At 43.9% G+C, this 27,681-nt stretch overlaps 2 protein-coding genes across 3 annotated transcripts in view; one reads left to right on the forward strand and one right to left on the reverse strand.

The window, feature by feature from the left end:
• The window catches only part of IGFBP7 (insulin like growth factor binding protein 7), a 23,842-nt gene extending 17,447 nt beyond the window's left edge, over positions 1-6,395 (forward strand). Inside the window, exons 2-5 of one of the 2 annotated variants that reach the window (XM_033172696.1) lie at positions 1,205-1,314; positions 2,878-2,994; positions 5,344-5,468; positions 6,199-6,395. In XM_033172696.1, coding sequence (XP_033028587.1) covers positions 1,205-1,314; positions 2,878-2,994; positions 5,344-5,468; positions 6,199-6,208 — 362 coding nt within the window. In that variant the 3' untranslated portion in view covers positions 6,209-6,395. Of the gene's footprint in view, positions 1-1,204; positions 1,315-2,877; positions 2,995-5,343; positions 5,471-6,198 lie in introns of both variants that reach the window. The other variant, XM_033172695.1, reaches the window with a different exon arrangement.
• On the reverse strand, positions 6,396-27,519 carry POLR2B (RNA polymerase II subunit B). Its single transcript, XM_033172694.1, has 25 exons — positions 27,412-27,519; positions 26,523-26,595; positions 25,301-25,451; positions 25,024-25,136; positions 24,575-24,794; positions 23,491-23,649; positions 22,222-22,386; positions 21,546-21,742; positions 21,099-21,218; positions 20,780-20,966; positions 19,904-20,047; positions 18,871-19,010; positions 18,268-18,379; positions 17,721-17,875; positions 16,971-17,169; positions 16,660-16,828; positions 15,471-15,567; positions 13,753-13,847; positions 12,429-12,679; positions 12,257-12,346; positions 10,200-10,307; positions 9,890-10,003; positions 9,636-9,796; positions 8,361-8,556; positions 6,396-6,672 (listed from the first exon to the last, which is right to left on the reverse strand). The coding sequence occupies exons 1-25, from the start codon at positions 27,428-27,430 to the stop codon at positions 6,583-6,585; spliced, it is 3,525 nt and encodes a 1,174-aa protein (XP_033028585.1). The 5' UTR covers positions 27,431-27,519; the 3' UTR covers positions 6,396-6,582.
• Between the last annotated feature and the right edge of the window lie 162 nt (positions 27,520-27,681).

Below are 27,681 nucleotides of genomic sequence, written 5' to 3' on the forward strand. Positions count from 1 at the left end.
TTCCTTCTCCTAGGACTCGGTTAGATTTTTCGCTTGAAATACTTGGGCAATGTTTATCCATTAGGAGTAATACAGTAGTTTAGGAGGGGAAAATAATCTCCCTTACTGGGGGGGGGGGCGACCTTAAAATCTCCTTAGGGAGATATTGCCATTTATTTATTTATTTATTTATTTATTTATTTATTTATTTATTTATTTATGGGGGGAAGGGAAAGCAACTTCTATGTCTTGTTGACATTTCTGAAAGCCACCCCTTGCACAAAGAGTGATCGTGCAGAGGCAGACTGTACTGCCGATTACATCAGTGACACAGCGGTGCTCGCAAACAGGAAACAGCTGTCCCTCTTTGCTCTCCCATCTCCTCTGCTTGGATGAGGTTGACCCTTGAAACTGGACAAGCAGCAGTTCCTTCAAGGAGCTGGATACTGTCTGGCCAACCCAGGGCAATCGGCCACCTGAGAGAGGGTTGGACTAGATGATCCTCTCGGTCCCTTCCCGCTCTGCTATTCTATGACTATGGTGCTCCTCTTAATTTTGATCTATGCAAAGGACCTCCCCCCCCCTCACCTCCTGTTTGGCTAGATGTGTGTGCCGTATTTTTATTGTAAGCCAGTGGGCCCCTCCAGATATCCTTTTTCTTGTGCATTCATGATGATTTGGGCTCCTGGTGGTTCTTTTCTGACCCCACATTCAATAACGTTTACACTTGCAAAGGTTTTGGGGTTGTCCTGCTGCTTCATTTCCAATCAGTGCATGGCCTGCCACTCCCTGTGCCAGGCGCACCTTTGTGGGGAGGGAGTTCCACAACCATTTTGGCTGATCAGTAATGAAACAATACGGCTCAAGTTTAGCCAGATGACATATTGTTTACTTACTAATTTTTAAAGAATTTGTGACAGTACAGTCGTACCTTGGTTTTCGAACAGCTTTGTTCTCGAACGTTTTGGCTCCCGAACGCCGCAAACCTGGAAATGAGTGTTCTGGTTTGCAAACTATTTTTGGAAGCCGTCCGTCCGACGGGGCTTCTGCGGCTTCCGATTGGCTGCAGGAGCTTCCTGCAGCCAATCAGAAGCCACACTTTGGTTTCCAAACGTTTTGGAAGTCGAATGGGCTTCCGGAACGGATTCCGTTCAACTTCCAAGCTACGACTGTACTTCGTCCTATTAATTCCTGCCTGCATTGCCTGACTTTCTCTTGTTTCAAGGACCGTCCATTGTGACACCCCCAAAAGACATCTGGAATGTGACGGGGGCCCAGATTTACCTGAGTTGTGAGGTCATTGGCGTTCCAACCCCAGTGCTTACTTGGAACAAGGTCAGTGACATTTGATGTTAATTTTGAAAATGATCCGCTGAAATAAATGCAGTGCTGTGCCAGACCGCTGCTAAGTTCTCCCAAGGTCTACAGAAGAGCACCACCGATATGTCCTGCCCCCAGCTCCCATTGATTCATTCCATTGGGTGTTGTCACATGGAAAGCCCTGGCAGGTTGTGTCCTCTGCAAGAGCACTTTGTGTGTGCTAACCTAGATAGGTAATTCTGACACGCGGAGGGATACAGGAGGAGGACAGGGGAATTCAGACAATTGGAAAGGTATTGTTTTGAGCAATTAAACCACTGAGAAAGGTGACCATAAAGGCATTCCAGATTCATAAACGGAAGGGATTAGGACAGAACATGACAAAACAAGAATGAGGCTTGGAGGAGGGAAAATCCAAATGCACTGCCAAGTCAAACACTCCCTCGGAGCTCTGCAAGCATAATTGAGATTACTGAAAGGGGAGCTTTTTTTTATTTGTATTTTGCTATAACAAAAACTAATAAAATATTTGAGGGGGAAGTTTTTAACAACAGTTACTTGCAAAGACGAAGCTACCGACTCTGTGACCAAAAGAGATTGTGCAGTTTGTGGATAAGTAGAATAGATTCCGCCCCCCCCCCCCCGCCCCCCCGTGCCTTGCTTTCCAGCACCTTTTCTCCCCAGTTAGTTTCTGTGCAAGCTCTGGGTTTCGTTCCTGTTTATCCTTCTAAAACCAGCCAGCTCTGTTGCACTTTACCATATTAGGGCCTCTGCAGGGAAGAGGCACAAGTACTAAGGAATGCCTCCTTCTGAGCTCAGGCATATTCTGGGGACTTTGGAAACACTGAGATACTTTGCAAGTGCTCTCTCGATCTTCCGCCCATGCTGCTGTCTGCAGTCATGCAGGTGTTAGAGAGGAGGACTAAGCATCAGGCAGGAGAGCTCAAACTAGAGAACAAAAGCGTTCTTGGTTTCTCTGAGATGGCTAAGAGTCTGCGCTTTGTGTCTGGAGGCTCTCAGTTCCCAATTCCTGTCCAACCTCCCAGGTTTCCGAGATACCTTTAGGCATGATTAGGGATTCTGTCCCTTTGGGATGGCGCAGCAGCACTAGCCCTTGAAGAACCAGGTTTAAACCCTGGGAACTTGCTTTGGGTCCAGCTGTGCTCCTGAATGCTCAGGTCATAGCCATGGCCAGGAGTGCTTTTGTCTAGTAGCTCTACCCTGTTCACGGCTCCTAGCCATGGGTGGGAATCAACTAATTGGTTCTGCCAGCAGAAGCCCCTCACTTGCACAATGGGCCTCCGTGCCAAAAATGGGGGGTCAGGAGCACCCCCAGAACAGTGCGTAAAGGAGGAGAGGGAGAGGTTTTTTCCATTTGGCAAGGCAATATGCATGGCCTGACAGAGCTGTGGCCTTAATCGCAATGCTGAATTCCTCCCATAGAATTATATTTCCTCCAAATGTGTAAAACTTCCAACCATCTTAAACTCTGGGAAATGAAAGTATTGGGACAGTCCAGAGGCAGTTGGAGCGGAGGAACTTTTAATTTAACTCCAAGACTTTCCCCTCATCTGGCAGATAATAAAAGGCCAATATGGCGTCCAAAGAATGGAGCTTCTTCCAGGAGATCGGGACAACTTAGCCATCCAGACTCGTGGTGGTCCTGAGAAACATGAAGTGACTGGTTGGGTATTGGTAAGTGCCTGCTCTCTTTTCAGTTGAAATAACCAGAGTGGGTTGTATCCATCGTTCGTCCCCCCCACTGACATTACTAGACATGACAAACTTAGGCCCATTAATTTTAAGGGGGTCTCCCTCTGATTACTACTAGCATTTTGACAGAGTGGCAGTGTCTTTCATGGAAGAAAGAGGCAGTTCAGACTGAGGGCTGGGACAGATCGTGGCACCTTGGGGCTATGTCTAGCGCTTGGATGAGGTTGCGCCTTTCTAGGCCTGCTGAAAGCCCACATGACCATGGAATATTTGCCTACTTGCTTGTAGCACAGGGGTTGCTAATCTGGGGCCATCCAAATGTTGTTGTACTCCAGTCATCAAAAGTGACAGGGGAGTTGTAGTCCAGCAACATATGGGAAGCCACAGGTTAGCCACCCCCAAATACAGTGGTACCTTGGTTGTCAAACAGCTTGGCTCCTGAACAAATTGGCTCCCGAACGCCGCAAACCCGGAAGTAAGTCTTCCGGTTTGTGAGTGTTTCTTGGAAGCCAAACTTCTGACACGGCTTCTGCGGCTTCCGATTGAGTGCTGGAAGCTCCTGTAGCCAATCGGAAGCCGTGCCTTGGTTTTCGAACAGTTCTGGGAGTCGAATGGACTCCCGGAATGGATTGAGTTTGACAACCAAGGTACCACTGTATAACAAACCTCTGAATTTTGAACGTATAAGGGCAGGCTCCCACTGCCCCACCTGCCTGTGTCTCTGGCCCCCCACCTACCACAAGGGAGCAGAGCTCTTTGGCAGAAAATGGTTCTGAACATCTGGTATACAGCATGAAAGTGAACCTTGGAAGATACATTTTCTGGTTATCTCCCGCTTTGACTACAGCAATGCGCTCTACGTGGGGCTACCTTTGAAGGTGACTCGGAAACTGCAACTAATGCAGAATGCGGCAGCTAGACTGGTGACTGGGAGTGGCCGCCGGGACCATATAACACCGGTCCTAAAAGATCTACATTGGCTCCCAGTACATTTCCAAGAACAATTCAAAGTGTTGGTTTTGACCTTTAAAGCCCTAAACGGCTTCAGCTCAGTATACCTGAAGAAGCGTCTCCACCTCCATTGTTCAGCCTGGACACTGAGGTCTTCCTCCGAGGGTTTTCTGACTGTTCCCTCACTGCAAGAAGGGAGGTTACAAGGAACCAGGCAAAGGGCCTTCTCGGTAGTGGCACCCACCCTGTGGAACGCCCTCCCACCAGATGTCAAGGAAATAAAGAACACAAAACTTATAGAAGATGCCTGAAGGCAGCCCTCTTCAGGGAGGTTTCTAGTGTGAGATGTTGTGCTGTGTTTTTACTGTTGTTGTTGGGAGCCACCCAGAGTGGCTGGGGCAACCCAGTCAGATGGGTGGAATAATAATAATAGGATGGGAAGTTTGAAGATCGCTTTTCCTCTTGACCTTTTGAGTGGAGTTTGGCCTCTGGCATCTTGCTCAACTTCATTCAAATGGAGAAACCACTTGAGGTTTTTTTTTACGAATGAGCAGCATAAAATTTGTTAAATAAAATGAGTAAGGGGTGTGTGATATTTCAGGTGAGGCCTAACTCTGGGTGTATTTCCCTTCCAAGGTGGGTCTGACAACTTTTAAGTTAGGAGCAGGGTGTTCCTTCGTATGGTGGCACTATTGGAGACCCATTGAGCCAGCTCTGCTAGGGGCTTTCAGAAGGTAGAACCTGCCATTTATTTGGGACGCCTGCTGTTCCAAGTAAATAATTTGCTGCTGATTGCAGATTCAATGTGCATTATATACTGATTGCATTAAAAGCCTGGAGAGCAGAAAGCTGGGCCACAAGTTATGGCCTGGATCCAAAGAACAATAGGCATGCATCCACTGAGACTCCCCCCCCCATGCCTTCTTGCCAAAGCTGTGTGTGAGTCAGGATGATGCGCTTGGTGGGGTGGGAGAATCACCCTTGCACAAAGAGAAATGCCCAGCATGCCCCCATGGGGCACTTTTGGATCCATACCATAAAAAATAAATTTGAGCACACATGTTTTCCATCAAGAGATGAACAGTTGTCAGAACTGTTTCCAGGGTCTTGCTAGACATCTTTTCAAGAAAGATGTGAGGCATATGCAGATCCCCTCATTTTAAAACATTCCCATGCCCACAATTACTTATTTACTTGGTTAAGTGTGTGTGTGTGTGTGTGTGTGTGTGTAAGAGAGATATCCAAATGCTTTCCACTAACTGCAACAAAAACTGAAGTTGTTCCAATTGTTCATCTGGAAAACTGTCTTGCAATGGATTTGGGGCTCAGGTTAACCAAGTATCCAGGTTGCAGCCAATTATCATGGTTCTGTTTCAACAGATATCCCCTTTGAGCAAGGATGATGCTGGAGAATATGAGTGCCATGCACTGAATTCCAAAGGAGAGGCAACAGCTTCTTCAAGAATTACTGTGGTTAATTCTTTACATGAAATACCCACAAAAAATGGTAGGGAGTTATATGTAATATGTATTTTTTTAATGTGTAATAAAATAAATATTTTTTAAAAAAAGGTAGGGAGTTTTTTTGTGTGTGAGAGAGAGCACTTTACTGCATTGGGGCCAATATGAAAAGTCAACATGTGACTGACTATAAAAAAGTGAGCCTGTTGACTTTAGTAGCACATCGTGTACAGTCATGTTTTAACATTTCCTACAAGAATTCAGAGAATCTGACTCGAGTTTCAATGGGTCTTCTTAAATGTCAAGACAACTGAAAATAAGGGTGTGTTTTTTTTAATTGACACAATGCAAAGAATGTATCAAGGAGGTGAAACAGGCTCCCACTCATGTCTGGAGCTGTTTCTTTTCTTTCCTGGCCAGCTTAGCAAAGCAAGGGAGATGGATTAATAGTTCCCACTTGCCTTGGTGATTATAGTCCTGCAGGACATTGTAAAAGGAGCTGGCAGGAGCCTGGAATAGAGACATATGCTTGAGCATTCGCTTCCCCAACATTCAGTATTGCTTGCAAATGGGTTCAGGTCAGGTCAAGAAATCATGCCTTTGTACATGCAGCCTAAATACCTTGTTTATCTATTACTGCTTTAAGAAATATCTGTAAAAGCTTCCCAATATGTTTTGGGGTGTTTTTTTTTGCTTAAAGGGAATTCACAGAACTTCTCAGTTGTCTCACGTGTATTTCAAAGGAAACATAACCCTACTGTATTTATTTATTTGCAGGAGATAGTGCTGAACTGTGAGATCTGAAGATTCTATATTGCACATGAAGTAGTAGAGGCTATCTCATCTATGCCAGGTTTATGTTAATCTCCTGGAAAACTGCTGTGTTTATTTCCCCTTCATGCCACCTCTATAGTTATTCATCCCTTGTATTTTTTTTTTGCCAAAGTATCAATAAAGTATTTTACAATGGATACATGTCTGAAAAGCTTTTATTTCTATTTACAAAAAAAATGAGCTCACACACTAAACAGTCTGAAAATCCTCAGCCATGAAATAGGTTTCTGAATTTTAAAAACATTTAAAGAAAGCATGCGACTCAAAAAATTCAGAAGGGTAAAAATCACTCAGCGCCTAGGAGAAGGGAGATCTCTTTGAAGGCTACACACTCATCATTCGAGGTGCAATACTCATCGACATCAGTTCCTGGAAAAGGAGTTTGCACGCGTATGGCATTCTCACCAAAGATATCTGAAAAAAGGGGTTGGCAAATATTAGCAAAAATTTTATTTTCCAGTATATTTATGCACCAACCTCCCTAAAACTCCCAGGGCAGCTCTCACAATAATTAAAGGAACAAATGCAGCAGAACTCGATTTGAAATCTGAAAAAAGCAACAGAAATGGGGTGCTAAATCCTCAAAAGAACTGATAAAACCAGCTTCAGCGACATGCTGGAAAGCACGGGCAAATTTTTTAAAAGTGTTTGCCTGGTGCTGGAATGACAGAGTCAGCAGCACCAAGCAAGCATCCCTTAGGAAGGCAATCTATGTACATTGTGCCACATATGAGACAAGGGGTGGTGACTGGGTGTGGAAGCTAATTTCAAGAGTGGGGCGATATCTCCGATGGGCAGGCACAGGTGGCAGAGGACAGTCCTTCAGGTATGAGGCTCCCAAGTCCTTTGAATTGCATCTGGATCACATACAGCAACATGCTGTGGGCGTCTAATATGGAGCTCATTAAGGAGCAGTGGCCAGGTTCTGTCTGTCCAGGAAGGGCTGCAGCTACCGCCCCAGGCTTAGCAGATATAAGGCAATGCATGCTACAGATTCCACTTGGACCTCCAGAGAGTGCTGGTTCTGTCAGCAACCACCGGCTGCAAACCCTGATCCCTTAGGGGAGGCATGTCCAACTTCAAGTAGGCCACTATGCAGCATCAAAAACTGTCAGTGATCCACCACACCCTCCCACTGTCATTCTTCAGGAAGCCTTCCCTTTTCCCACCCCTCATTTAAGTTTATGAAATAAACATATAAAGGGATCTTTATTTCAGATACAGTAGTTATGTTTGGATATCATCATGACAGATCCAAATAGTTACTAGATGGACAAGTAACTAAACAAGTGGGAAAAGTCAAACTATATTTTTATATTAGTTTAGACAGATCTGAGGAGCCAGTCGGAGTGCACCGGGCTTTTCTCAATTGATTGACCAAAATCCTGCGATCGACATGTTGGACATGCCTGCCTTAGGGGAATGCAACCCTATCTAGAAGAGGCTGAACACCACATCCTGCTCTCGTAATTTCTATCGCGTCTCAGCTGAGCTTCAATGGATTGGCCCTCACCCAGCACACTACTGATACACCGATACAACATCTGCATTGCCTTGCTTTAATTTGATGTGATGCAGAGTTGGGTACCAGCAGCCAAGTGTAGGGAAGCTGTGACCCTCCAGATGATGTAGGGCTACAGTTGCCAGTTGGGAACCAACTACAATCGGGAGCCCAACATCTGGAGGGCCAAAAGTTTCCCACCCCTGAACTAAACAAACCCACCCAATTGGACAGAATGCCATCTCAAAACAAGGAAAGGTCCAAGTTAAGTTCTAAAATCTAACCTAGTACCTTAGGCGACGAGTATCCTACACACAGTGGAATCGCAACACATTCTCTGCACTGCTATGCTACCCTGGGTTTCCCACGATCCTTATTAAACCCAGATGTAAGGCAATCGTGTGGAACAATGTAGTGAATAAGGGGTTTGCAGACAGCACAAAACAAACAGTGAAGGTTTTGACGGAAGCAACAGATTTTGCAGAGGGTTTCGAAATGGCAGAAGGCCTGAAGGTGGGATCCAAAAGGATGAGAAAGGATTAAGCAGTGCTGTATGCGAACTCTAAGAGGGTGAGAGAGAAACGGGTATCTTTCCACATACCTGTGTCTTATTACGGCAGCCCCTGCACTCGTAGGTGTGCGTCCTGGTGTTTGCTATTGCCATTAAGCCGCACAGGTTGCACACATGAACCTGATACGGGTCTGATGCCTCAAACAATCTCTCTCGTAAGAACTGTGCTGCGCCGTGAGCAATCTGACAGTCTCTCTCCATTTCTCCAAAACGAAGGCCACCATCACTTGGGGGGGGGGGGGAGTGAGAAACAAGCTTGTTTAATTCCACATTTTTCTAAGCCAGAAGGCTAAGTTATACCCACACTGCCCTAAATACAATAAACTACTGGAGCAGAATCTAAGTGGACTGCCAAAAATAACCAAACCCAACTTTCTGGAGGACAATTTTTTTTATAGAAGATGCTAAAAAAAAAATGTTGGGATTTTCTCAGGCTATCTGTGCTATGTATGAATGTCGTCTATGCAGGAAACCGCACAGGGGGAAAATCAAAGGGACTTTCAGCAATGCTAAGATTCTGGATTGTAGGAAGTTCAGAGAACCCAGTTCCCTGAACACCTCTGTTTTCAAAGCAATGTTCCAGCCCTTATGTAGTGAATATAAGCTTGACAAATCTGTGGGCAAAGCTCAGGAAAATTTTCAGAAACTAAAAGCATTGCTAAGTGAGATTTCCAGAGGTGAGGGATGGAGTTTCTGTGCCCTTTGGATCTCATTGGCTTCTCCTGTGAGTAGAAGAATATATTATGCAAAGTTGCAAAAACTGAAGAATTAAAAGAATGCACTATACTTAATTTAAAGGTTGCAGAATTCAGCTGTTCTTGACACAGTGTTTGTGTTAACTTTCACATAGGGGGAAAAATAGCATAAAGTAAGTAAAGGTAATAGGCTGCTTTACATACAAACCAATTTAAGATTTATATGCAAATGTTTTGTGCCCACAGAAGGCGACAATAACCAGCCAACAGACAAGAGGGTGAACCTATGCAACTCCCTTTCCAAAGACTTACAAGTCAGTCCACAAAAATGACTAACCCACAAATACCGGTATTTTTTTACAAGCCCACCTCTACCAATGTAATTTGATTGTGTGAAAGAACAAGCCCTCTTACATTTTAGACAGGAGTCTGGCCACCCGCGAGGGATTCGTGCTTACAGCACAGGCAACTGAGAAAATGGCCTGTCATTTCATTCTAGACATCTGAGCCCATCTCCCTCTTCAGATGATGATTTTTTGAAAGGCAAGAACTACAAACAGACCCTTCATCGCTCCAGACAACATCATTAAGGCGCACATCTATTTCTTACCGAGATCGACCTTCCATAGGCTGCCTATTAAGGATCTGAATCGGCCCCCTTGCACGGGAATGGATTTTGTCATCTACCATGTGTTTCAACCGCTGGTAGTAAGTAGGGCCGATAAAGATCTGCGATGTGATTTTGCGGCCAGTGAAGCCATTGTACAAAACCTGGAGGGAAAGAGCGAGACTCGGTGAACACCAAATCATAGGCAACGCGGCAGCATGGTTGAGCTCCTGTTGCCACTCAAGACCATGACGTACCTCATTTCCTCTCAGATGGTAGCCATAGTCAGACAGCAAGTTAGAAATCTTCTGTACGTTGACTGCATCATTGAAAGGTGTGGCGTCACCAATTTCTCCTTTATTTGCTGATACCTAAAAAGGGGGGGGGTAAGTAGTTTAACAAAGAGTACGAGCAGCTCCCAATTTATGCAGGGGTTATGTTCCAAGGCACTGCTTGTTTCAAGCGAAATCTCACATATTTGAAACACCATCGAAAAAGCCTGCAAACAGCCCGCCCTGTCGCTTTTTTGTGACTTTTCACGTCACTTCAATATTCCCCAGTTCTTACCTTCCCTTGCAGACATTCAATCAAGTGACCAATGGTCATACGTGAAGGGATGGCATGAGGATTGATGATTATATCGGGGGTGATACCTTCGCAGGTGAAAGGCATGTCCTAGGCAGGAAAGGAAAATGCCATTTAAAGCTCCTTTCTGTAAACGTTTTATATATGTATACAGTCGTACCTTGGATCTCTAATGCCTTGCGACTTTTAACATTTTGGCTCCCGAACACCGCAAACCCGCAAGTGAGTGTTCCGGTTTGCAAACGTTTTTGGAAGCTGAACGTCCGACGCAGCTTCTGCGGTTTCCGATTGAGTGCAGGAAGCTCCTGCAGCCAATTGGAAGCTACATCTTGGTTTTCAAAAGTTGAACGGACTTCCGAAATGGATTGTGTTCGAGAACCAAGGTATGACTGTATATAATCCTGGTGAATGCACATTTTACTTGCTGTGAATCAGCTGCTTTTTTGTACAGTGCACCAGGCAAGCTGCAAAAATGGTTTTGTTCCACCAGGCTTTCGATCTGTTCTGAATTTCCGCTGCTGTCCAGCTGTGTGCTGACAATTCTGTTTTATGACACCAAGTTTTTATTTTAAGTAACACTCTACATGGGGTTGCCCTTGAACATGGTCCAGAAGTTTTTTTATCTAGCTCAGTATTCTGCTGGCCAACACCTTTGACAGTGACTTGCTACAGGAAGCAAATTAAATTATCTTTTTTTCAGCTGCACAGGCTTCCTGTGTATTTTTAAGAGCCAGTTACATACACTTTAAAGCCCCTAAATGGCCAAGGCCTAATGTCCTTGCTGCACTGCCTCCTTTCGTACAAACATCCCTGCCCCCAAAGGAATGTTTGATCTGTGTAGGGCCTTCTCTGTACTGCCACGGTTACAGAACGCTTTCCCCAGAGAGGCTCACAAAGAACTTGATTGGTCAAGCTTCTGGCTGCTTGTTGAACACCATAATTGTTGGCATCTGTCTGTCTCAAGAGACAATGGAATGTGCCTCTGTGGGTGATGTCAAACCACTGCATTAGCAGCACCAAAGTGACTTCCCCACGGTGCAAGCCTGGGCACCGTGTCTGGAGATCCTGGGCTGCCTAGATTACAAGACCTCCATCTCGGCCTCACTGATGTGGTCCAAAGGAAAGCAGAGCAATACGTTTGGCACCAGCTTGGCTGCAAGAGTTGCAAAAAGGAGGCATACAAGGTGACAACCAACCATCCTAGGTACTCCACTCTGGATGTGTGTAGAGTTTACTCCTTAGCTATTTTTTTTCCTCCCAAACATATCCCAGAGGGCAGTAGAGATTTAGGAGGAGAGTTTTCCTTCTCCTAGATGAGTGACCTTCTCAGGTTGAAGACCAACATTTTGAAATTATGATACATTAAGATCAGCAGGAGTCCTCTTGGTAGTTCCACCCCCCTCAGAAGCTCGGGACAAAGCATACCCTGAGGCAGCCCCTGAGTTGCAGAACTCCCTTTGTACAGAGGTGTGTCTGATACCTTCATTAATAACAGTTTCTGAAAACCAAAGACATACTGTATTTTCAGTGTATAAGACGCCCCCGTGTATAAGATGACCCCTATTTTTTTGAACCCAAAATTAATTTTAAGAAGTTGTTGAGGTTTTTTTGGGAGGTTGTTAAGCTTTTGGGGGGGGGGAGATCGCCCTTGAATTGTTTTTCTTTAGGGGGGGTCGCTGCTGCCAATCACTCACTCACTCACTCAACATACCATATTTTTCTGTGTATAAGACGACCTCCAATTTTGGCCTAATTTTTTTTTAAATAGCAAAAAACATCTTATTATACACAGAAAAATACAGTACGTCTCCACCACGGCCTTTGAAGCTTGCAGTGTGTATTTTTAGGACCTGCCCTACTCTTGTAATTGTAATTTGATTTAAACTGCTGTATTTTAAATTGTTATGACTTGCCCTACAACTTTAGGGTGAAAGGCAGGTAATAAATCAAAATAATGACAATAGCTTCAAATACAGATTTCTAAGCAAGTTTCTCCCTTGCGTCAAAAAAACAAAAACAAAAACAGAGGAGCCTTTTACCTCTTGTCTGTACTGGATACCACAGGTACCTTTCTGCCCATGCCTGCTGGCAAACTTATCTCCAATTTGTGGGATTCTCACAGAGCGCACCTAGAGATAAAGAGGACAGCCGGTTACTCCAGAATTATAGCGTTATCGTTAGTAAATAATCACGCATAACTCCTACGCTTACCCTAATTTTACAAAACTTGTATCCCTCCTGGTTCAAGGTAACCATGACCTGATCCACAATGCCCGTTTCGCTCGTGCGCAAGAAAGTGCTGCAGTCTCTCTTGGTGTAACGGCGGTTGGTGCTGTCCAGCTCGTCTTCGTTCTCGGGCAAAGTTACTGTCTTGCCGATGATGACGTCATCTCCTGAGACGCGCACGCCGGGTGCAATCAAGCCATCGTCGTCCAGTTTGTCATAGATGGCGTGCCTCATCCCTCAGGGAAATAAATGCACAACTTACAACCTACCTATTTTACCAGCACATCAAGGGCTTACAAAATCATCCCCCAACCCGGTGCTTTTTTTTGGTGTCTTTTTTTAACACAAAATAAGTGCCAATACTCACCATGAAGTTGTTACAGCAAGTGCCACACATTCTAACCACAAAAAGAGTACCCCCTGAAGAAGAAAAGCACTACCCCCACCCCATTCCTGGCTTCCTGCACTGGAAAAATATACAGCTGGTTGACTAAATCACACACAGCGCATGGCTGACCTTGGTTCTTTGCAATTTCAAGTAAGGCCATAGCGCAATTCCTAAATGTGGTTGTACTGAAGACCACCACATGTTCTTAAGGTGACTGGGTGGCCCTTGAGTTCAGCTTCGTCCTTTGAGGCCACGATCCAGCAAAGCCAGATGCGTAACAATAATATTATAATAATAATATATAATTATATAATATATATGGTAATAATCATCTATTATTTATACCCTACCCATCTGGCTGGGTTTCCCCAGCCACACTGCGCAGCTCCCAACAGAATATTAAAAACACAATAAAACAAAACATTAAAAACATGCAAGGAAAAGAACCAGGCATACTAATGGGGGGCTATCACTTCCAGCGCTGTCATTGTTCGTTATTTAGTTTTGCTGCTGAACAGCTAGGTTAATGGGGTAAGTTGGGCTAAGTTAAAATTTTGACATTTAAGCTGAAAAGGGTGGCAGGGGGGCGCTAATCTGTTTCACACAAATTTGTAATCTCAAAGGAACCATCCCTAGGAAGCATTTAATCCATATGAAGTGTATTTGCATTGCCAATCACACCAGTGCAATATGAACCCAGGTTAGTAAGTTTAAAATCTAATCTAGTTGTGGTTACAAGGGATAACATACAAAACAACAACACCCCAGTAGTTTCTTTCCCTGCAAGAGAATGTGCGAGAGCATAAGGGAAAGCTGCATTGTTTTTTATTTATAAGGGCACAGAAGACTCAAAGTTTTGAGCAGCAACCTGTTGGCCTGGTTCTCAAGAAGCCCTGCTGGGCTGCTTCTGTTTATTCTTACCTTGACACGTTTCACGAGTAGGTTTCTCAAACACTTCCTCTTGGTCAAATCCTTTCTTGGACTCTTGCTCTTTGTAAGAACGATAGAATACAGATCTGAAGAGGGGGAAAGGAAAAAAGGCCTCAATTCCAAACCCAAGACCACTCTTCCAATTCAGGCAATGTTTCAAACATACTCCAGTGTGTTTCAGAAACACTCCAGTGTGTGCCTCAGCCAAGAAAGGGGTGCAATACTGAGGAAAACAGCTGAAGTAGTCCTATTAAGAGTCAGCAACTAGAAGCTCCTTGGCTAAATCCACCGCAGAGTCAATTAGAGACGAAAGGTGTGGAAAGCAAAATGTATTTTTAGGTCGGGGGGGGGGGGAGCAGAGGTTGCAATAAAAGCCTACCATCCCTTGCAGCCTTCTCAAAGAACAAGAAAACCAGCTGCTGACAAGTGACCTCCAAAGAACTTACTGATTTAAGTAAGGGTGCACCTGCGATGGCACAAGAGCCATTTCCCTGCTGAGAATTGCAAAGGCCTCCTGCACTGGGAAAATGAGCTCTCCTCCCCATGAAGTACCAAGCACATTTTTGATGCACGCCTCCATCATTAAAAACATTCAGCCAAGCAGCAGTCCTCCCTCACACAATACCGCCTGCATGACACATCAAGAAAGTCAATGCGACAACTTCATGTGTTTTCAACCTTCTGCCTACCTCAGTGGTTTTTGACCTGTGATCTGGAACACTCTGGGCTTCCTTTTAAGTATATATGAGGGGAAAGCCATAGAAACAGACTAGTGTTCATGACAGACAGCATGCATGCCACTGCGGATTTCCAGGGGAGAGCTGACCACTATCTTCTGAGGCGCACTCTAACCTCTGCTGAGCGATAAAGAGTCCTAACAAACCCGGTCAGCATCCCACATGTCCCAAGACTGCCTCCCAGGAGCAGCAGGTGGTCCTTGGCAGATCCATTCAAAAACTGTCCTCTAGAGGTGTGAAGTCTGAAAGCCACTGTCCTACTGCAATTACACTTTCCATGCATGAAACTGCAGAGCGCCACTTGAGAATTAATTAATTAGATTTATATTATCACCCTTCGTGGTATGATTTCAGGGCGGTTCACAGGATACAATTCAGGATAAAAGCAAGCAAGCAAGTAAAATGAAAGAACAAAACAATCACACACACACACACTTCTCACAGACACATTTAAAAGGCTACAGAATATTAATCAGCCGAAGGCCTGGTTGAAGAGGAACATTTTTGCCTGACACCTAAGAATATATAACGAAGCCGCCAGGTGAGCATTCCGCAAATGGGGAGCCACAGCAGAGAGGGCCTGTTCTCATGACGCCACCCTCCAGACCTCGCATGGAGGAAGCACACAAAGAAGGGCCTCAGATGATGATCACAGGGTCTGGGATGGTTTATATGGGGAGAGGTGATCCTTGAGGTATTTATCCTAAAGCAGTGTTTTTCAACCTTTTTTGGGCAAAGGCACACTTGTTTCATGAAAAAAATCACGAGGCACACCACCATTAGAAAATGTTAGAAAATGTTAAAAAAATTAACTCTGTGCCTATATTGACTATATATAAAGTAATTTTTCAATTTTTCCCACGGCACACCAGGCAACATCTCGCGGCACACTAGTGTGCCGCGGAACAGTGGTTGAAAAACACTGTCCTAAAGGACTGCCACACAGAAGGTGTAAAGTCAAGTAGGTCAGACCTGAAGAAGCCTCTATCGACTGCCGAACGGTTCATGATGACAGAGTCCTCTTGGTTATATCCAGTATATGAAGCTATGGCCACAATAGAGTTGATGCCTGCAGGAGAGATTCAAGAGCACGACTGGGTCATCACACATCACTCCTTCTCCGTCTTGTATTGCTATATGTAATCACTTGGCTTTTCTATTATCATGTGCCCAGAAACCAAGAATGTCAATACAAAATACAAGCACATGGCAGCTATGTGGAAGTGATTTCTTAAACCTCTCTAGTGACTCCTTGTGGTGAATCCTGGCAATGCTGTTATGTAACAGGAACCTCATTTTGATGAGGTGCAGGCATTTCAAGCAAAATATTTTGTTTGTAGCGGCCACTCAAATGTTCCTCCTGCCCATCTGCAACTGCTTTCTGCTCACTACATCCAGAGCAAGTGAACAAACAATTATGCCTGTGCTCTTCTTAGGAGGTGGTCCACTGTGAGCCTAATAATCCGTATTTCTGGTCTGGCTAAACAGGGTACAGTTGGAATTCTAGAAATACCTAGCATTTGCTGAAAAGCTGGAAAACCACCAGTGGCTCCTTGGTGGGATGCAATAAGGAAAGTAAAAGCAAAAACTAATGCTTGTACAAGCAAAAACTAATGCTCAAAAGGATGGGCTTGAACAAGAAAAATTATCTTGAAGAATGCTCCTAAGGAGCACTGATATCAGTTGGCTTCATAGCTACACAATAGCCGCATGGCCAGAGAGCACTCTGACCCAACATGTGTATTGGGTATAATAAATGCACACCCCACACCTAGGGAACAGCCCCCCCCCCCCCCCGCAGTCATTTTACAATGCGTTCCGACTGTAGGTGGAAGTGTAGTTTTCATGTCAGAGCGAACTGACGTGAAAATATCGGAAACATGTTGAGAAACTGGGAAGGAGAAAAACCACCACCTCTTTGCAACACAGTTCGCAAAGGACTTTCCACTTGCACCAGCCAAGGCAGATCTTCCTGCTGCAGCAGGGACAGTTTGTACAGTCGGGCTCCATCACTGCCAAATTGCTTTGGCCCCACTTAGGTAGGGGCCATGGGGCTGCCTTACCTCTCAAAGTGTCCCTCCCCATGATCAGGGTTCCGAGTACTGTACTAAATTTCAGAAGCAGTGCAAAGAAGGTTCAGAAGAGGACCTTGTAAACATACCTGCCGGCAACTCTCTGAATCGCAGGTATTCCATAGAGCGGGTTGTCACAAGGGGTTTCTGAGGATAATATAGGACATGGGCAAGGGTATCCATACGGACATGGAAGTTGGTAATGTAAACACCCATAGCCTGTTTCCCCATAGCAGACTGGTATGTGTTCCTAGGAGACTATGAGGTAAAAGAAGATAATTAAGATGGAAAACATCATTGCACGTTTTAAAAAAATATTTGCACAAGCAGACCTTACATATTCTGCCATGGTCCAGTTATAACACTTTTTATTGTCTACCTTATAACAAATTCTACAAACCTGGTTGTGATCTGGAAACGGGATAATCGATGCACAGACTCCTAGGATCATGGATGGGTGAATCTCACAGTGGGTGTAGGTTGAACAGTAGGCAACGCCTTTTTCCTGCAAGTCATCTGGAGTCATTGCCAGCATGACAGTCTCCTCTTCTAGGGTATCTATGTATTCTACTACACCACTGGCCACCAGATCCTGCCAGCTTAAAAAAAGACCTCGATTATTTTAGGTCCAAGTATCTGATTTTATATCAAACAGGTGTTGTCCATTTGCAACTGGTGAACTTAGAATCCTAGAGTTGGAAAAGACCCTGAGGCTCATCTACTCCAGCCCCCTGCAATTCAGGGGGAATATGCAGCCGTCCCATACAGGGATCAAACTTGCAAACCTCGGCATTATCAGCACCATGCTCCACCCAACAGAGCTATCCTATTTTCATTAATGCAACTGCAAATCTTTCAGCACCTTCAGCCTCTAATAACTTGGAATAGATGAGCAGAGTTGGTGCAATTTTGAAGGCGTTTTGCCCATTTACACATGATGCTGTAACACACAATCGACTCAGCCAGAAGCACTGATTCGGTAATGGATGTTCGCTGGCAAATAATCTTTTCATCTGGTGTGCTACAGCATATTGCCTCCTCTACCATGAACAGCACCATTTCACAAATGCTGGTGGAAAAACATGAGATATGCACACCGTCCCTTAAGAGAAATGCAATGGGAACAGAAGCACCATGCGAAGTTTCCTACCTGTAGTTGTTATATTCACGCTCTTTCAGCTGGTCGATATGCCTCTTCTTCAGCAGCAGCTTTTGCTTTTCCACGATTAGAAGTGGGCGGCAAATCCTGCCAGCATCGGTGTAAATGCGAATTTCCCGTTCCCTGATATCCCTGATCATGGACACCTATACGAGAAAGCGTAACGCTCAGAAACAATGGTAGAAGAGAGACTGGCCAAATGACATGTCTTACTGGCAAATGTTTATCATAGCCTGTGCCAACCTGATACTTCAAAGATGTTTTAAACTACAACTCCCATCAGCCCCAGGCAGCTCAACCAATGATCAGAGATGATGGGAACTGCAGTGAAAAAGATCTGGAAGGTACCAAGTTGTGGAGAAATGATTTATTACATGCAAAAGGGAGTGCTTGAACTGGCCATTCTGCATTTTAAACGGATTCAGCAAGCCAAATCCAACCCTATTAACAATTTCTACCTGAAATATAGCAGCAAGTCAACGAATATTCCAGTTACTGCATTCCACTTGGTAGAGCAATATTATGACCCAATATCTACCTCCGACACAATGATGTCCATCTGACGCCGCAGTTTCCTTAGTGTGTTCATAAGCTGCTCCGGGTCCTTGTGTATCCCAACCCAACAGCCATTCACAAAGATTTTTGTAGCGCTTCAGAAAAGAAGAAAAGGGTTTTGAGAATATTGTCCTAGACCAGGGGTTGGCAACGTGTGGCCCATGGGGTGGATGTGGCCCACGAAGACCGTTTTACCGGCCCACAAGCCGCCCCTGCGAACGAAAGCTGCCTGCTCGGCAAGTTCCCACTGCGTTAAACCGGCGCAGTGCAGCACAGGTACTTGCCGAGTGGTGCCGGAAATCATGTCTGCACATGCACAGATACCAGAAATCGCATCTGCACATATCCAGACACCGGAAATTGCTTCTGCGCAGGCGCGATTTTCGGCATCTGGGCATGCACAGAAGCAATTTCTGGCTGCGCGGACATACGCAGAAGTGATTTCTGGCGTCTCGCTGTGTCAGTCTGGCCCACAGAGGATCTCCATGGGAGTGATCCAGGCCATGGCCAGTAAACCTTGCCGACCCCTGTACTAGACTGAACCATGTGGAAGTTATCAATACAGAAACATTGTTTTCACACTTACTCTGCAATAGCTGCTGGAGAGATTTCTTCTAGGTTTTCCATACTCCATTCTTCTAAAAATTCCAGAATTGGGGATGGCTGAGACCCCACAGAGATATATGCCATTAGGGCTAGGTTCTTCACAAGCCCCACAGCATGACCCTAAGGACACATGGAGTCGGTTATTTTTTACATCGGCATCTCTTTAAGACCATGTGCAGATTTCATGAAATTCCTAAGGCGCAAAAGTACTGAATCGAAAACTTTCTTTATGGACATGTTCACATCAACCCTTTCCGCTGAGAAATTCTGCAGCACCCAGGTCTCCCCAAAGAGCCACAGTATTCTGAGGCATGTATAAACTAAGGATAGCTCTCAAACCTGCCTAGCACTCCACTGTGCAATTGCAAGAGAAGACTGAACATAGGACACTCAGGGGACTTTCACAACCCTACCTGGAGATAACAGAGGGTGCAGCAGAGACCTTCTGAGTGAAAAAGCATGTGTTGTTGTTATATTTGTACCCCGCCTATCTGGCTGGGTTTCCCCAGACACTCTGGGCGGCTTCCAACACATATAAAAAATAATACTATAAAACATCAAACATTAAAAACTTCTAAAATTCGTGCAGTTGTTTATCTCTTTGACATCTGATGGGAGGGCTTTACACAGGGTGGGTGCCACTGCCGAGAAGGCCTCTGCCTGGTTTCCTTGCAACCTCGCAGTGAGGGAACCCCCAGAAGGCCCTCTGTGCCGGATCTCAGTGTCTGGGCTTGACGATGGGGGTGGAGACACTCCTTCAGGCCAAGGCTGTTTAGAGCTTTAAAGGTCAGCACCAACACTTTGAATTGTTCTTTAAACATACTGGGAGCCTAATAAGCTTATGAGAAGAAGGGTTTCCTAAATCACTTTCCCCTAAACCACCGCCTTTATCAAATTTCTTTAGGAAGTCTATAAATGAAACCAACTGCATTTGCAAAGAAAGACATAGATGAAAAACACTGAAGCACATGGGCACACTGAATGCTTTGTTTTCAATCCTATCTCCGCATTACCTCTGGTGTTTCGGCAGGACAAACCATTCCCCACAAGGTGTTGTGCAGTTGTCTGGGCTTTGCTAGTTTGCCATCTCTGCCAATAGGGGAATTCAAACGACGCAAGTGGGAAAGTGTAGATGCAAAGGTGAGACGGTTCAATACCTTCAAGAGGTGCAACAAGAGGACATTTTTAGGCTTCCTCATGAGATCCAGGAATATACCACATATCAATACTGCCAAGGGCTAAATATCCAGTTACTTAAATTGAAAGTTACATAGAATCATAGAGTTGGAAGGGACCCTGAGGATCATCTTGTCCAACCCCCTGCAATGCAGAAATGTGCAGCTGTCCTGTATGGGGACTGAACCTGCAACCTTGGCGTTATCAGCACCATGCTCTAACCACCCGAGTTATCATACAGTTAATGAACATTCAGTTACAATATTTAGCGTGACTCCAGCATGGCAATTTACTAAGAGTTCAATTCAGACCTGGCGAGCAGCCAGGGAGCATTTGATGCTACAGTAAAGGAAGCGTGGATCTAGAAGGAGAACAGTGGAAGAGTGAGATCGGCTCCCTTGCTATCCTCAACCTTTTTCTTAGCTCTCATGCCCAAAATGTCATATTGCCTTTGCTCACAACCCACAGCCACCCACAACTGCTCTCTTGCAGAAAACAGAACTTTCCCTCTCAGGTCAATGCCCCATATGACCTTCCAACTGTTTCACTTTGATTCCTTAAGGCCAAGAGCGAAGGAGGACCAAAAAAAGTCAAACAAGGCAGATTTCAGTGAGACCCCCCAAAATAATCTGATCAAGTTAAGAAGGGTTCAGATGTGAATGGCATGTTTACCTGCAACACCCACAGCCTCGTGAGATTGATTGAACACTTACTTGAGATACTCCAGCTCTGGCCTGGTGAGCTTTCTTCTGGTCTCCCCAGTTCCCTGTAGCTAATGAGTATTTCAAGCCATCCGATATAATCCTGGTTTTAATGGCCAGTTCCAAGTTAAAATCTTTCCCTCTGTCAATAAATTTTTGTGCATATATTCTAACTTCTTTCAGCAGGTTCTTAAACATTCTGTTGAAAAAGAATTCAGAAAAAAAATCAGTTGTAGCGAGACGGGACCAGCTTTCCCCATAAAACATTTTGGAAAAACCTTTGAACATACATTATCAGTGATAAATAACAATAAGAACTTGTTGCACTCACCCTCTGAACAGGAAAGCGAGCAAGGGGCCTGCAAGGTCAAGCCGCTTGTTGCCATAGTGATCTCTGTCATCCAGCTCCCTTCTCCCTAAAGCTGCCAGCAGAAGCCTATGAACCATGTACCTAACAAAATATGCAGGTTATTTAACAGGAGTTGGGCATTCAGATTTCTGGGACATAAAGAGGACATTAAGCTATTTTTAAATTACATCACTTTGAGGAGTTATCAACACATTATATACCTAAGACGTTTGAGAAAGATGCACTTGTAAATATTTCCTAAAATATTTGATTTTATTATTTATTATAATAAATATTTATTATTATTTATTATGCTGGTTTACTATTTTAATCAAGAATATTGCTACAGGCTTCTGTCTTCATTTTTTAATCCTCATCTAAATCATGTGCAAATAAGTTCCCGCAGGCAGATTATGCATATTCACATACCCAAGAAAGTAAGCTTTTTTGGTTTCACAGAAGTCACTGACACCGACATGCGGAAGCATCTCTTTCTGCAAAACTTCTTTTGCATACTTGATTCTTTTCTCCTTGGTGACGCCTGGCTTTGCACCTCTTGAGCCAATGAAGTTCAGCGCGACATTCTGTTCCTGTATGACGAACGCTTCATCCAGTGAAGGCTTAACCTATCATATATATATATATAAAAGATGGTGTTGTCAGGGTTGAAGAGCTTCCTGAAGTCAGTGTTAGAGTTACATGTTACATACAGTCGTACCTTGGATCTCGAACGCCTTGGCTCCCAAACAAATCGGTTCCTGAACGATCGAAACTCGGAAGTGAGTATTCTGGTTTTCGAACGTTCTTTTGGAGGCCAAATGTCCAACGGGGCTTCCGCGTCTTCCGGTTGGCTGCAGGAGCTTCCTGCAGCCAATCAGAAGCCACGCTTTGGTTTTCGAACATTTTGGAAGTCGAACGGACTTCTGGAATGGATTCCATTCTACTTCCAAGGAACGACTGTACTGGCAAGCAGACTTTAAAGAATTAGTTGGTAAAAGTAAAACTGAGTGCGACCAATTTTGCATGCTGGGTTTCATAACATAAGGTTTCTGAATATACGTGTTGCTCTATGTCACAGATCAATATAAAAAAATCAAGATATTACCATTTCCATCATCTCAGGATCTTCAAAGTCATAAATTATATGTTCCAGTATATCTCTGTCAGACACAAAACCTAGTGCACGGAAAACGATAATAATGGGAACTTCCTGCTTGATGTAGGGCAAAGTTGCCACAATACGTTGACCTATGGCACTCTTCTTTGCACCCTAGATATAGGAAACAGATTTTCAAGGCATTTGTCTTCAAAGAGCAAATGTTTATTAGTTTATTCATTTCAAATATATTGTTTTCAGCAAAGGTTAAAGCCCATACTATCCAGAACAGGATACATTTCAAAAACTTCTTTACTCCAATGGCACAAACCATTGCTGCAATACTAAGGTTAAATCATTTCTAATTGATCCTTCAGAACTATGAACAGGTGACTCAATAACTTGAAAAGCCCACAGTTAAAGAACCCTGCAACTAGTTCTGTAAGCCCGATGGGATTTTGGACATGATTATTTAACAGACCCTTATGCTGCATAGCAAACTGCTTTTGGAATGATTTTTAAAGCAGTTTATGATAAGGCATTGAAAAATAAATAAATAAACACACACACAAACATACACACACACACACACGAGAAAGGAGCCAAAATTCCAGGATTACAAAACAATTATTTAAAAAAATTGACACACATTGGGCTGTAAATACAAAGTACTTTGGGACAGATTAAGTTCAATAACATTTTTTCTTGTTAAAATCAATGGGCCTCTCAGATCCTAACCATATTTATTTGGCAAACCCCTGCAATTTAAATGCTGCTTAATTCCAAGTAAACATGACTAGGATTGATCTGCAGATCAAAATGCAAACTCAAATTCTCATTCCTGTTTCCCTAATTCTGGGGAGGAACTCCACCACTCGTCTCCTTTCCATTGTGCAAACGAAAGTTCACCATTAAGGTGGGAAGGGGGAGGATGGAAGAGGTACAGAGTAATGCAAGACTGTAGGTGTATATGTACAATTCACGGATGGTCAGAACATTTAGCTGCCAAAAATAAACAGAGTTTCAGATGGCCACTGGTTTCTAGTATTAAACTATTGCTAGTCTTAAACTAACTGGCGAGGGGGGGGGGGTGGAGAAACAGGAGAGAAACCCACTGCCTTGCCAAACACAACAGAGGATAGGAGTGAGTCATAAGAGCATTTGTAATTTGCTTGACAGTTGCTTATGTCTTCTTAATGGGCTCCACTTTCAGAACCACAGCCATTAAGCAGACTTCTTACCCTCTATCAATCCCAAGATTTAAGCCAAATTGCTTACCTGGCCGCCTCTGGCCAGCATGCTGACCCATATCGTACTTGTGGGCCGAGAAGAATTTTCCAGGCAAGACCTGCACTCTCCGGTGTAGGCGTATTTGGAATCTTTCTTTGCAAACACATATACGGTATTTGTAGCCATCTTCTCTTGAGCAATCAGAACCTGTTTGGGGAATGAGCAAGCACAAAGACGTAGCTCGTTTTAGAGTCCACTTTTGTAACATTAATGTTGGCTATCATTGTTCTTCATCTAAGATATGGCACACATGCCTTAAGAGATCTCTGAGCTGGAGACTAGCGGAAGGAATTATGATAAAGCAAATGTAACACATGATATTGGAACAAGGAGACCTGGATTCAGGTAGGTAGCCGTGTTGGTCTGATGCAGATGAAATAAAAAATAGTCCAGTAGCACCTTAGAGACCAACTAAATTTGTTCTGGGTATAAGCTTTCATGTGCATGCACACTTCTTCAGATACCCTTCTTCAGGTATCTGAAGAAGTGTGCATGCACACGAAAGCTTATACCCAGAACAAACTTAGTTGGTCTCTAAGGTGCTACTGGACAATTTTTATTTATTTATTTCAAGGAGACCTGAGCTCTCTCTATTCAGCAATGAAGCAGTCACCGTGCCCCCAAAGGTAAACAAAATCAATCCCATTAGATTACAATCAACCATTAGATTACAAGAAAGGAGGCCTATGGGACTTCATTCTTGACATTTCTTACATATAATAAAAGGGTAAGGTTGTCGACATGCAGCAGTTCATTTGACCGCTGACAGGTGGTGCTGTGAACTACACCATGACAACCGCCTTCTGAAAGCTGCTGGACCACTGCAGCAGCATTGGAGGGTGAAGAGAAGGGCAGCAGAGGAAGGAATCTGGGATGGGCAGCTCAGGTGAGCCACAAAGGAACAGCTCTAAGGAGAGAGGCGTAGGTTTGGTGAGGTGTAACATGGGGATAATATTGGCAGGAGGTAGATGGGGTTGGTGAGCAAAGGGGAAGATGGGGTGAAGCTACCGTGTACCAAATGCATGGAATTTTCTGCGCAAGTCGTTTTTTCATGTGAATTCCTAGTTCTTACCTTTTCTGATCCATTAATAATGAAATAGCCACCAGGGTCAAGGGGACATTCATTCAGCTCACAAAGATCACGATCTGTTAAGCCATTTAATAAGCAGTAGGTGGATCGCAGCATGATAGGAATTTTGCCTATGAAAGTTTTCTGATGCTGCGTCTGCAACTGGTCCTCTCCTTCCTTAATAACTGTCTTAGTTATGTCCACATACAACGGAGCAGAATACCTTTGAAAGAGAAATTGCCATGTTTCAACAGGAAAAAAAATTAAATTATAATTAAATATTAAAGAAACATGAGGGTTTTTTTGCCAAGTAGTTGGGAATTTGAACTAGAAATAGCTCTACAAATTTAGCTCAGGATTTTTTGTGTGTGTGTGCTACTGTATTTCAGACATTGCTACAACTGAGGTTTCACCATATATCGTCACTAATAACAGAAGTAGAAATTGCTTACGTAAGGTTTCGCAGCCTGGCTTCATTTGGCATCATGGGTGATGGGGCACCATCTCTTTCCCAATGTGTAGGCTTGGAGAGATAAATTTGCTCAAATTTCAAAAGGTAGCGTGGCTGAAAGTAACACAAGCCTTCATTTAGAAATTCTATACAATGAGAAGTGACAACTTTCATAGGACAGGATTTGGATTGCCTGATTTACACCTTACTTGAATTATTATTATTATTATTATTATTATTATTATTATTAAAATTAACATGATAAGACTGGCTCTTACTGGCTCTTCCACTTCTCCTGTAGCATGTTGAGCTTCTGCTTGTAGATCAATTGGTGGTGCATCTTCAACAATTCTCTGCACAGACATCTGAATGAATTCATCAAAGGAATCTAGCTGCTGTCGGACCAGGCCTTTTTCATCAAAATAGGAACTTTGGAAGGTAATTTGTGAGAATGAACAATTTAGTTGACTGAATCTGTATAAGATCAAAACCAAGAACTCTGCAGTATAAAGCAGATTGCCTTCATTTTTAGATTCCCGTGTGTATCATACCATCTAAAAAGTTTAAGCAACTAGTATTAATTTAAAAATCTGCTGACGGGTTTTAATCAAATAACATAAATGATTAACTGATAATAAATTAAATCTTTAATTATCATTTGTATGAAAATTCAAGTTCTCTTACCTTTAATTCTTCTAGAACAATTAGATACATTTCCTGACTGAATACCCGCTATAGGACAGAATGTTTTATGTCCCTTTGGACTGGAGGTAAGAGGGGAGGATCTTCATTAAAAATCTGTAGTATAAGGAGGTTATGCTGGGGAAAGTGATCTTATACTGCATCATCTAGCCCAGTACTGTATATTCTGACTGGCAGCAGCTTTCCAAGGTCTAAAGCATAGGTCTTTCCCAATACTGCTTTAACCAGAAATGTGAGGGATTGAATCTGAGACCTTCTGCATGCATAGTATTTGTTCCATGTTCAGTTACTGATCTATGGGAAGAATGAGCTTTTACTTTTTAGCTGCTTCTGGCAGAACAAACCAAAAGATGAAAGGAATGAGGCCACCTGAAGACAATTACACTAACAATTAAGCAACATCTGTGGGACTGGCAAGTGGCTCTTGCCCATTCATACAATGCAGCAAGCATTCAGTGGCATCTTACTTGTAGATAAGGCTCAAGAGATTTAGGCACAGCTGCACTTAGCAAACACTTGGTAGGGAAAAAAATAGTAGAATAAAGATTGAAGGAAGTGAATGAAAAAAGTGATCATACATATGCTGAAAATCAGGAGATTCGGGAGCATTCATATCACGTATACAGTGAAAGTCTAGCCTTTAACACTAGGTTTAGCAATAAAGTGATTTTTCAGAGAACACAATAAAATAAATCTTAACATGTATGCCATATTCTTCTTTTGAAATTCAGTGAGACTATAAAAATGTTTCAACTTTGGCTAAATCAGAACCATTGTATTTTCCATTTGGAAAGTTACCTGATCACAATCCAGCATGCTTCCTGCCACAAGTCTGGAGTGATTTCATCATCATCCTCATCATATTGCATATCTGCAAAACAAATATTTTCACGAAATACATAGTACGTAGTTCCTTTTAAGAGTTTTCATCAAATGGCTCATTTCTGAAAAGTGCTTATATCCAACTCCCTGATAAACCCCAACTCCAGTCCTGCTATGTGAGCCTTAGGGAGACTGAACCTGGTCTAAGGGTTTACTCTGGCATCCCTCCTGCACAACAGGTGTGTGTGTCGGGGGGGGGGGCAGAGATCTGCCTGCAATTCTGCAAGTGGTTCATGGCAAGTTCTACTTCCACTAGAACTTTCAAGTGGCACGCAGGTTCTGCTAGCCAGCTTCCCACAAACATCTGGCTAGCCACCCCAAGAACAAGATGCTAGTCCATATGAACTTTTGGACTGATTCAGCTGGAGTCTTCTTAACGGATAATCCCTCAAAAAACCCACATTATTATTACGTAGGCTGAAGAGATGTCATAAGCCATGATTTTTTTCCTCTAGAGCAGGGGTGGCCAACTCCCAAGAGACTGCGATCTACACAGAGTTAAAAACTGGCAGTGATCTACCCCCTTTTGGGGGGTTCAGGTCAAAGATGTTGAGCTTTTTTAGGGGAGCCAAAGTTGCTGAGCTTCTTTGGGGGGAGTCAGTGATCTACCAGTGATCTACCATAAGACGTCCAGTGATCTACTGGTAGATCACGATCTACCTGTTGGACGTGCCTGCTCTAGAGTCACAGCTGGGATTACCTTTCAGAACTAAGAAAGACTCCCCGCCCTCCCCCAAGAAACCCCAAACACTCCATAGACAGAAGACCCCCCCACCCGGTCTGCTTTCCTTATGTGGGACCTCACCTTCATCCGCGTCATACATCTTGGCGAAGGCGACTCACGGCAGGTCACTAAACCAAAATGCAGGAAACTGAGGGGGAGGAAGGCGAGACCCAAGCAGCGCGCGCTCTCCTTTCTGTAAAAAGAATGAAACGCAGCCGAGGAACAGGAGCACTTGCTTAGGACTGCGCCTGCGCACAAGCTCACATTCCGACCCCCCCACCCCCGGCGCGCGGCCACTTCCTTTCGGTCTCCAAAACGTCACTTCTGCTTGCGCGCGCAATCTGCTAACCC

The sequence above is a fragment of the Lacerta agilis genome, chromosome 16 (assembly GCF_009819535.1).
Source record: "Lacerta agilis isolate rLacAgi1 chromosome 16, rLacAgi1.pri, whole genome shotgun sequence".
NCBI lineage: Eukaryota > Metazoa > Chordata > Lepidosauria > Squamata > Lacertidae > Lacerta > Lacerta agilis.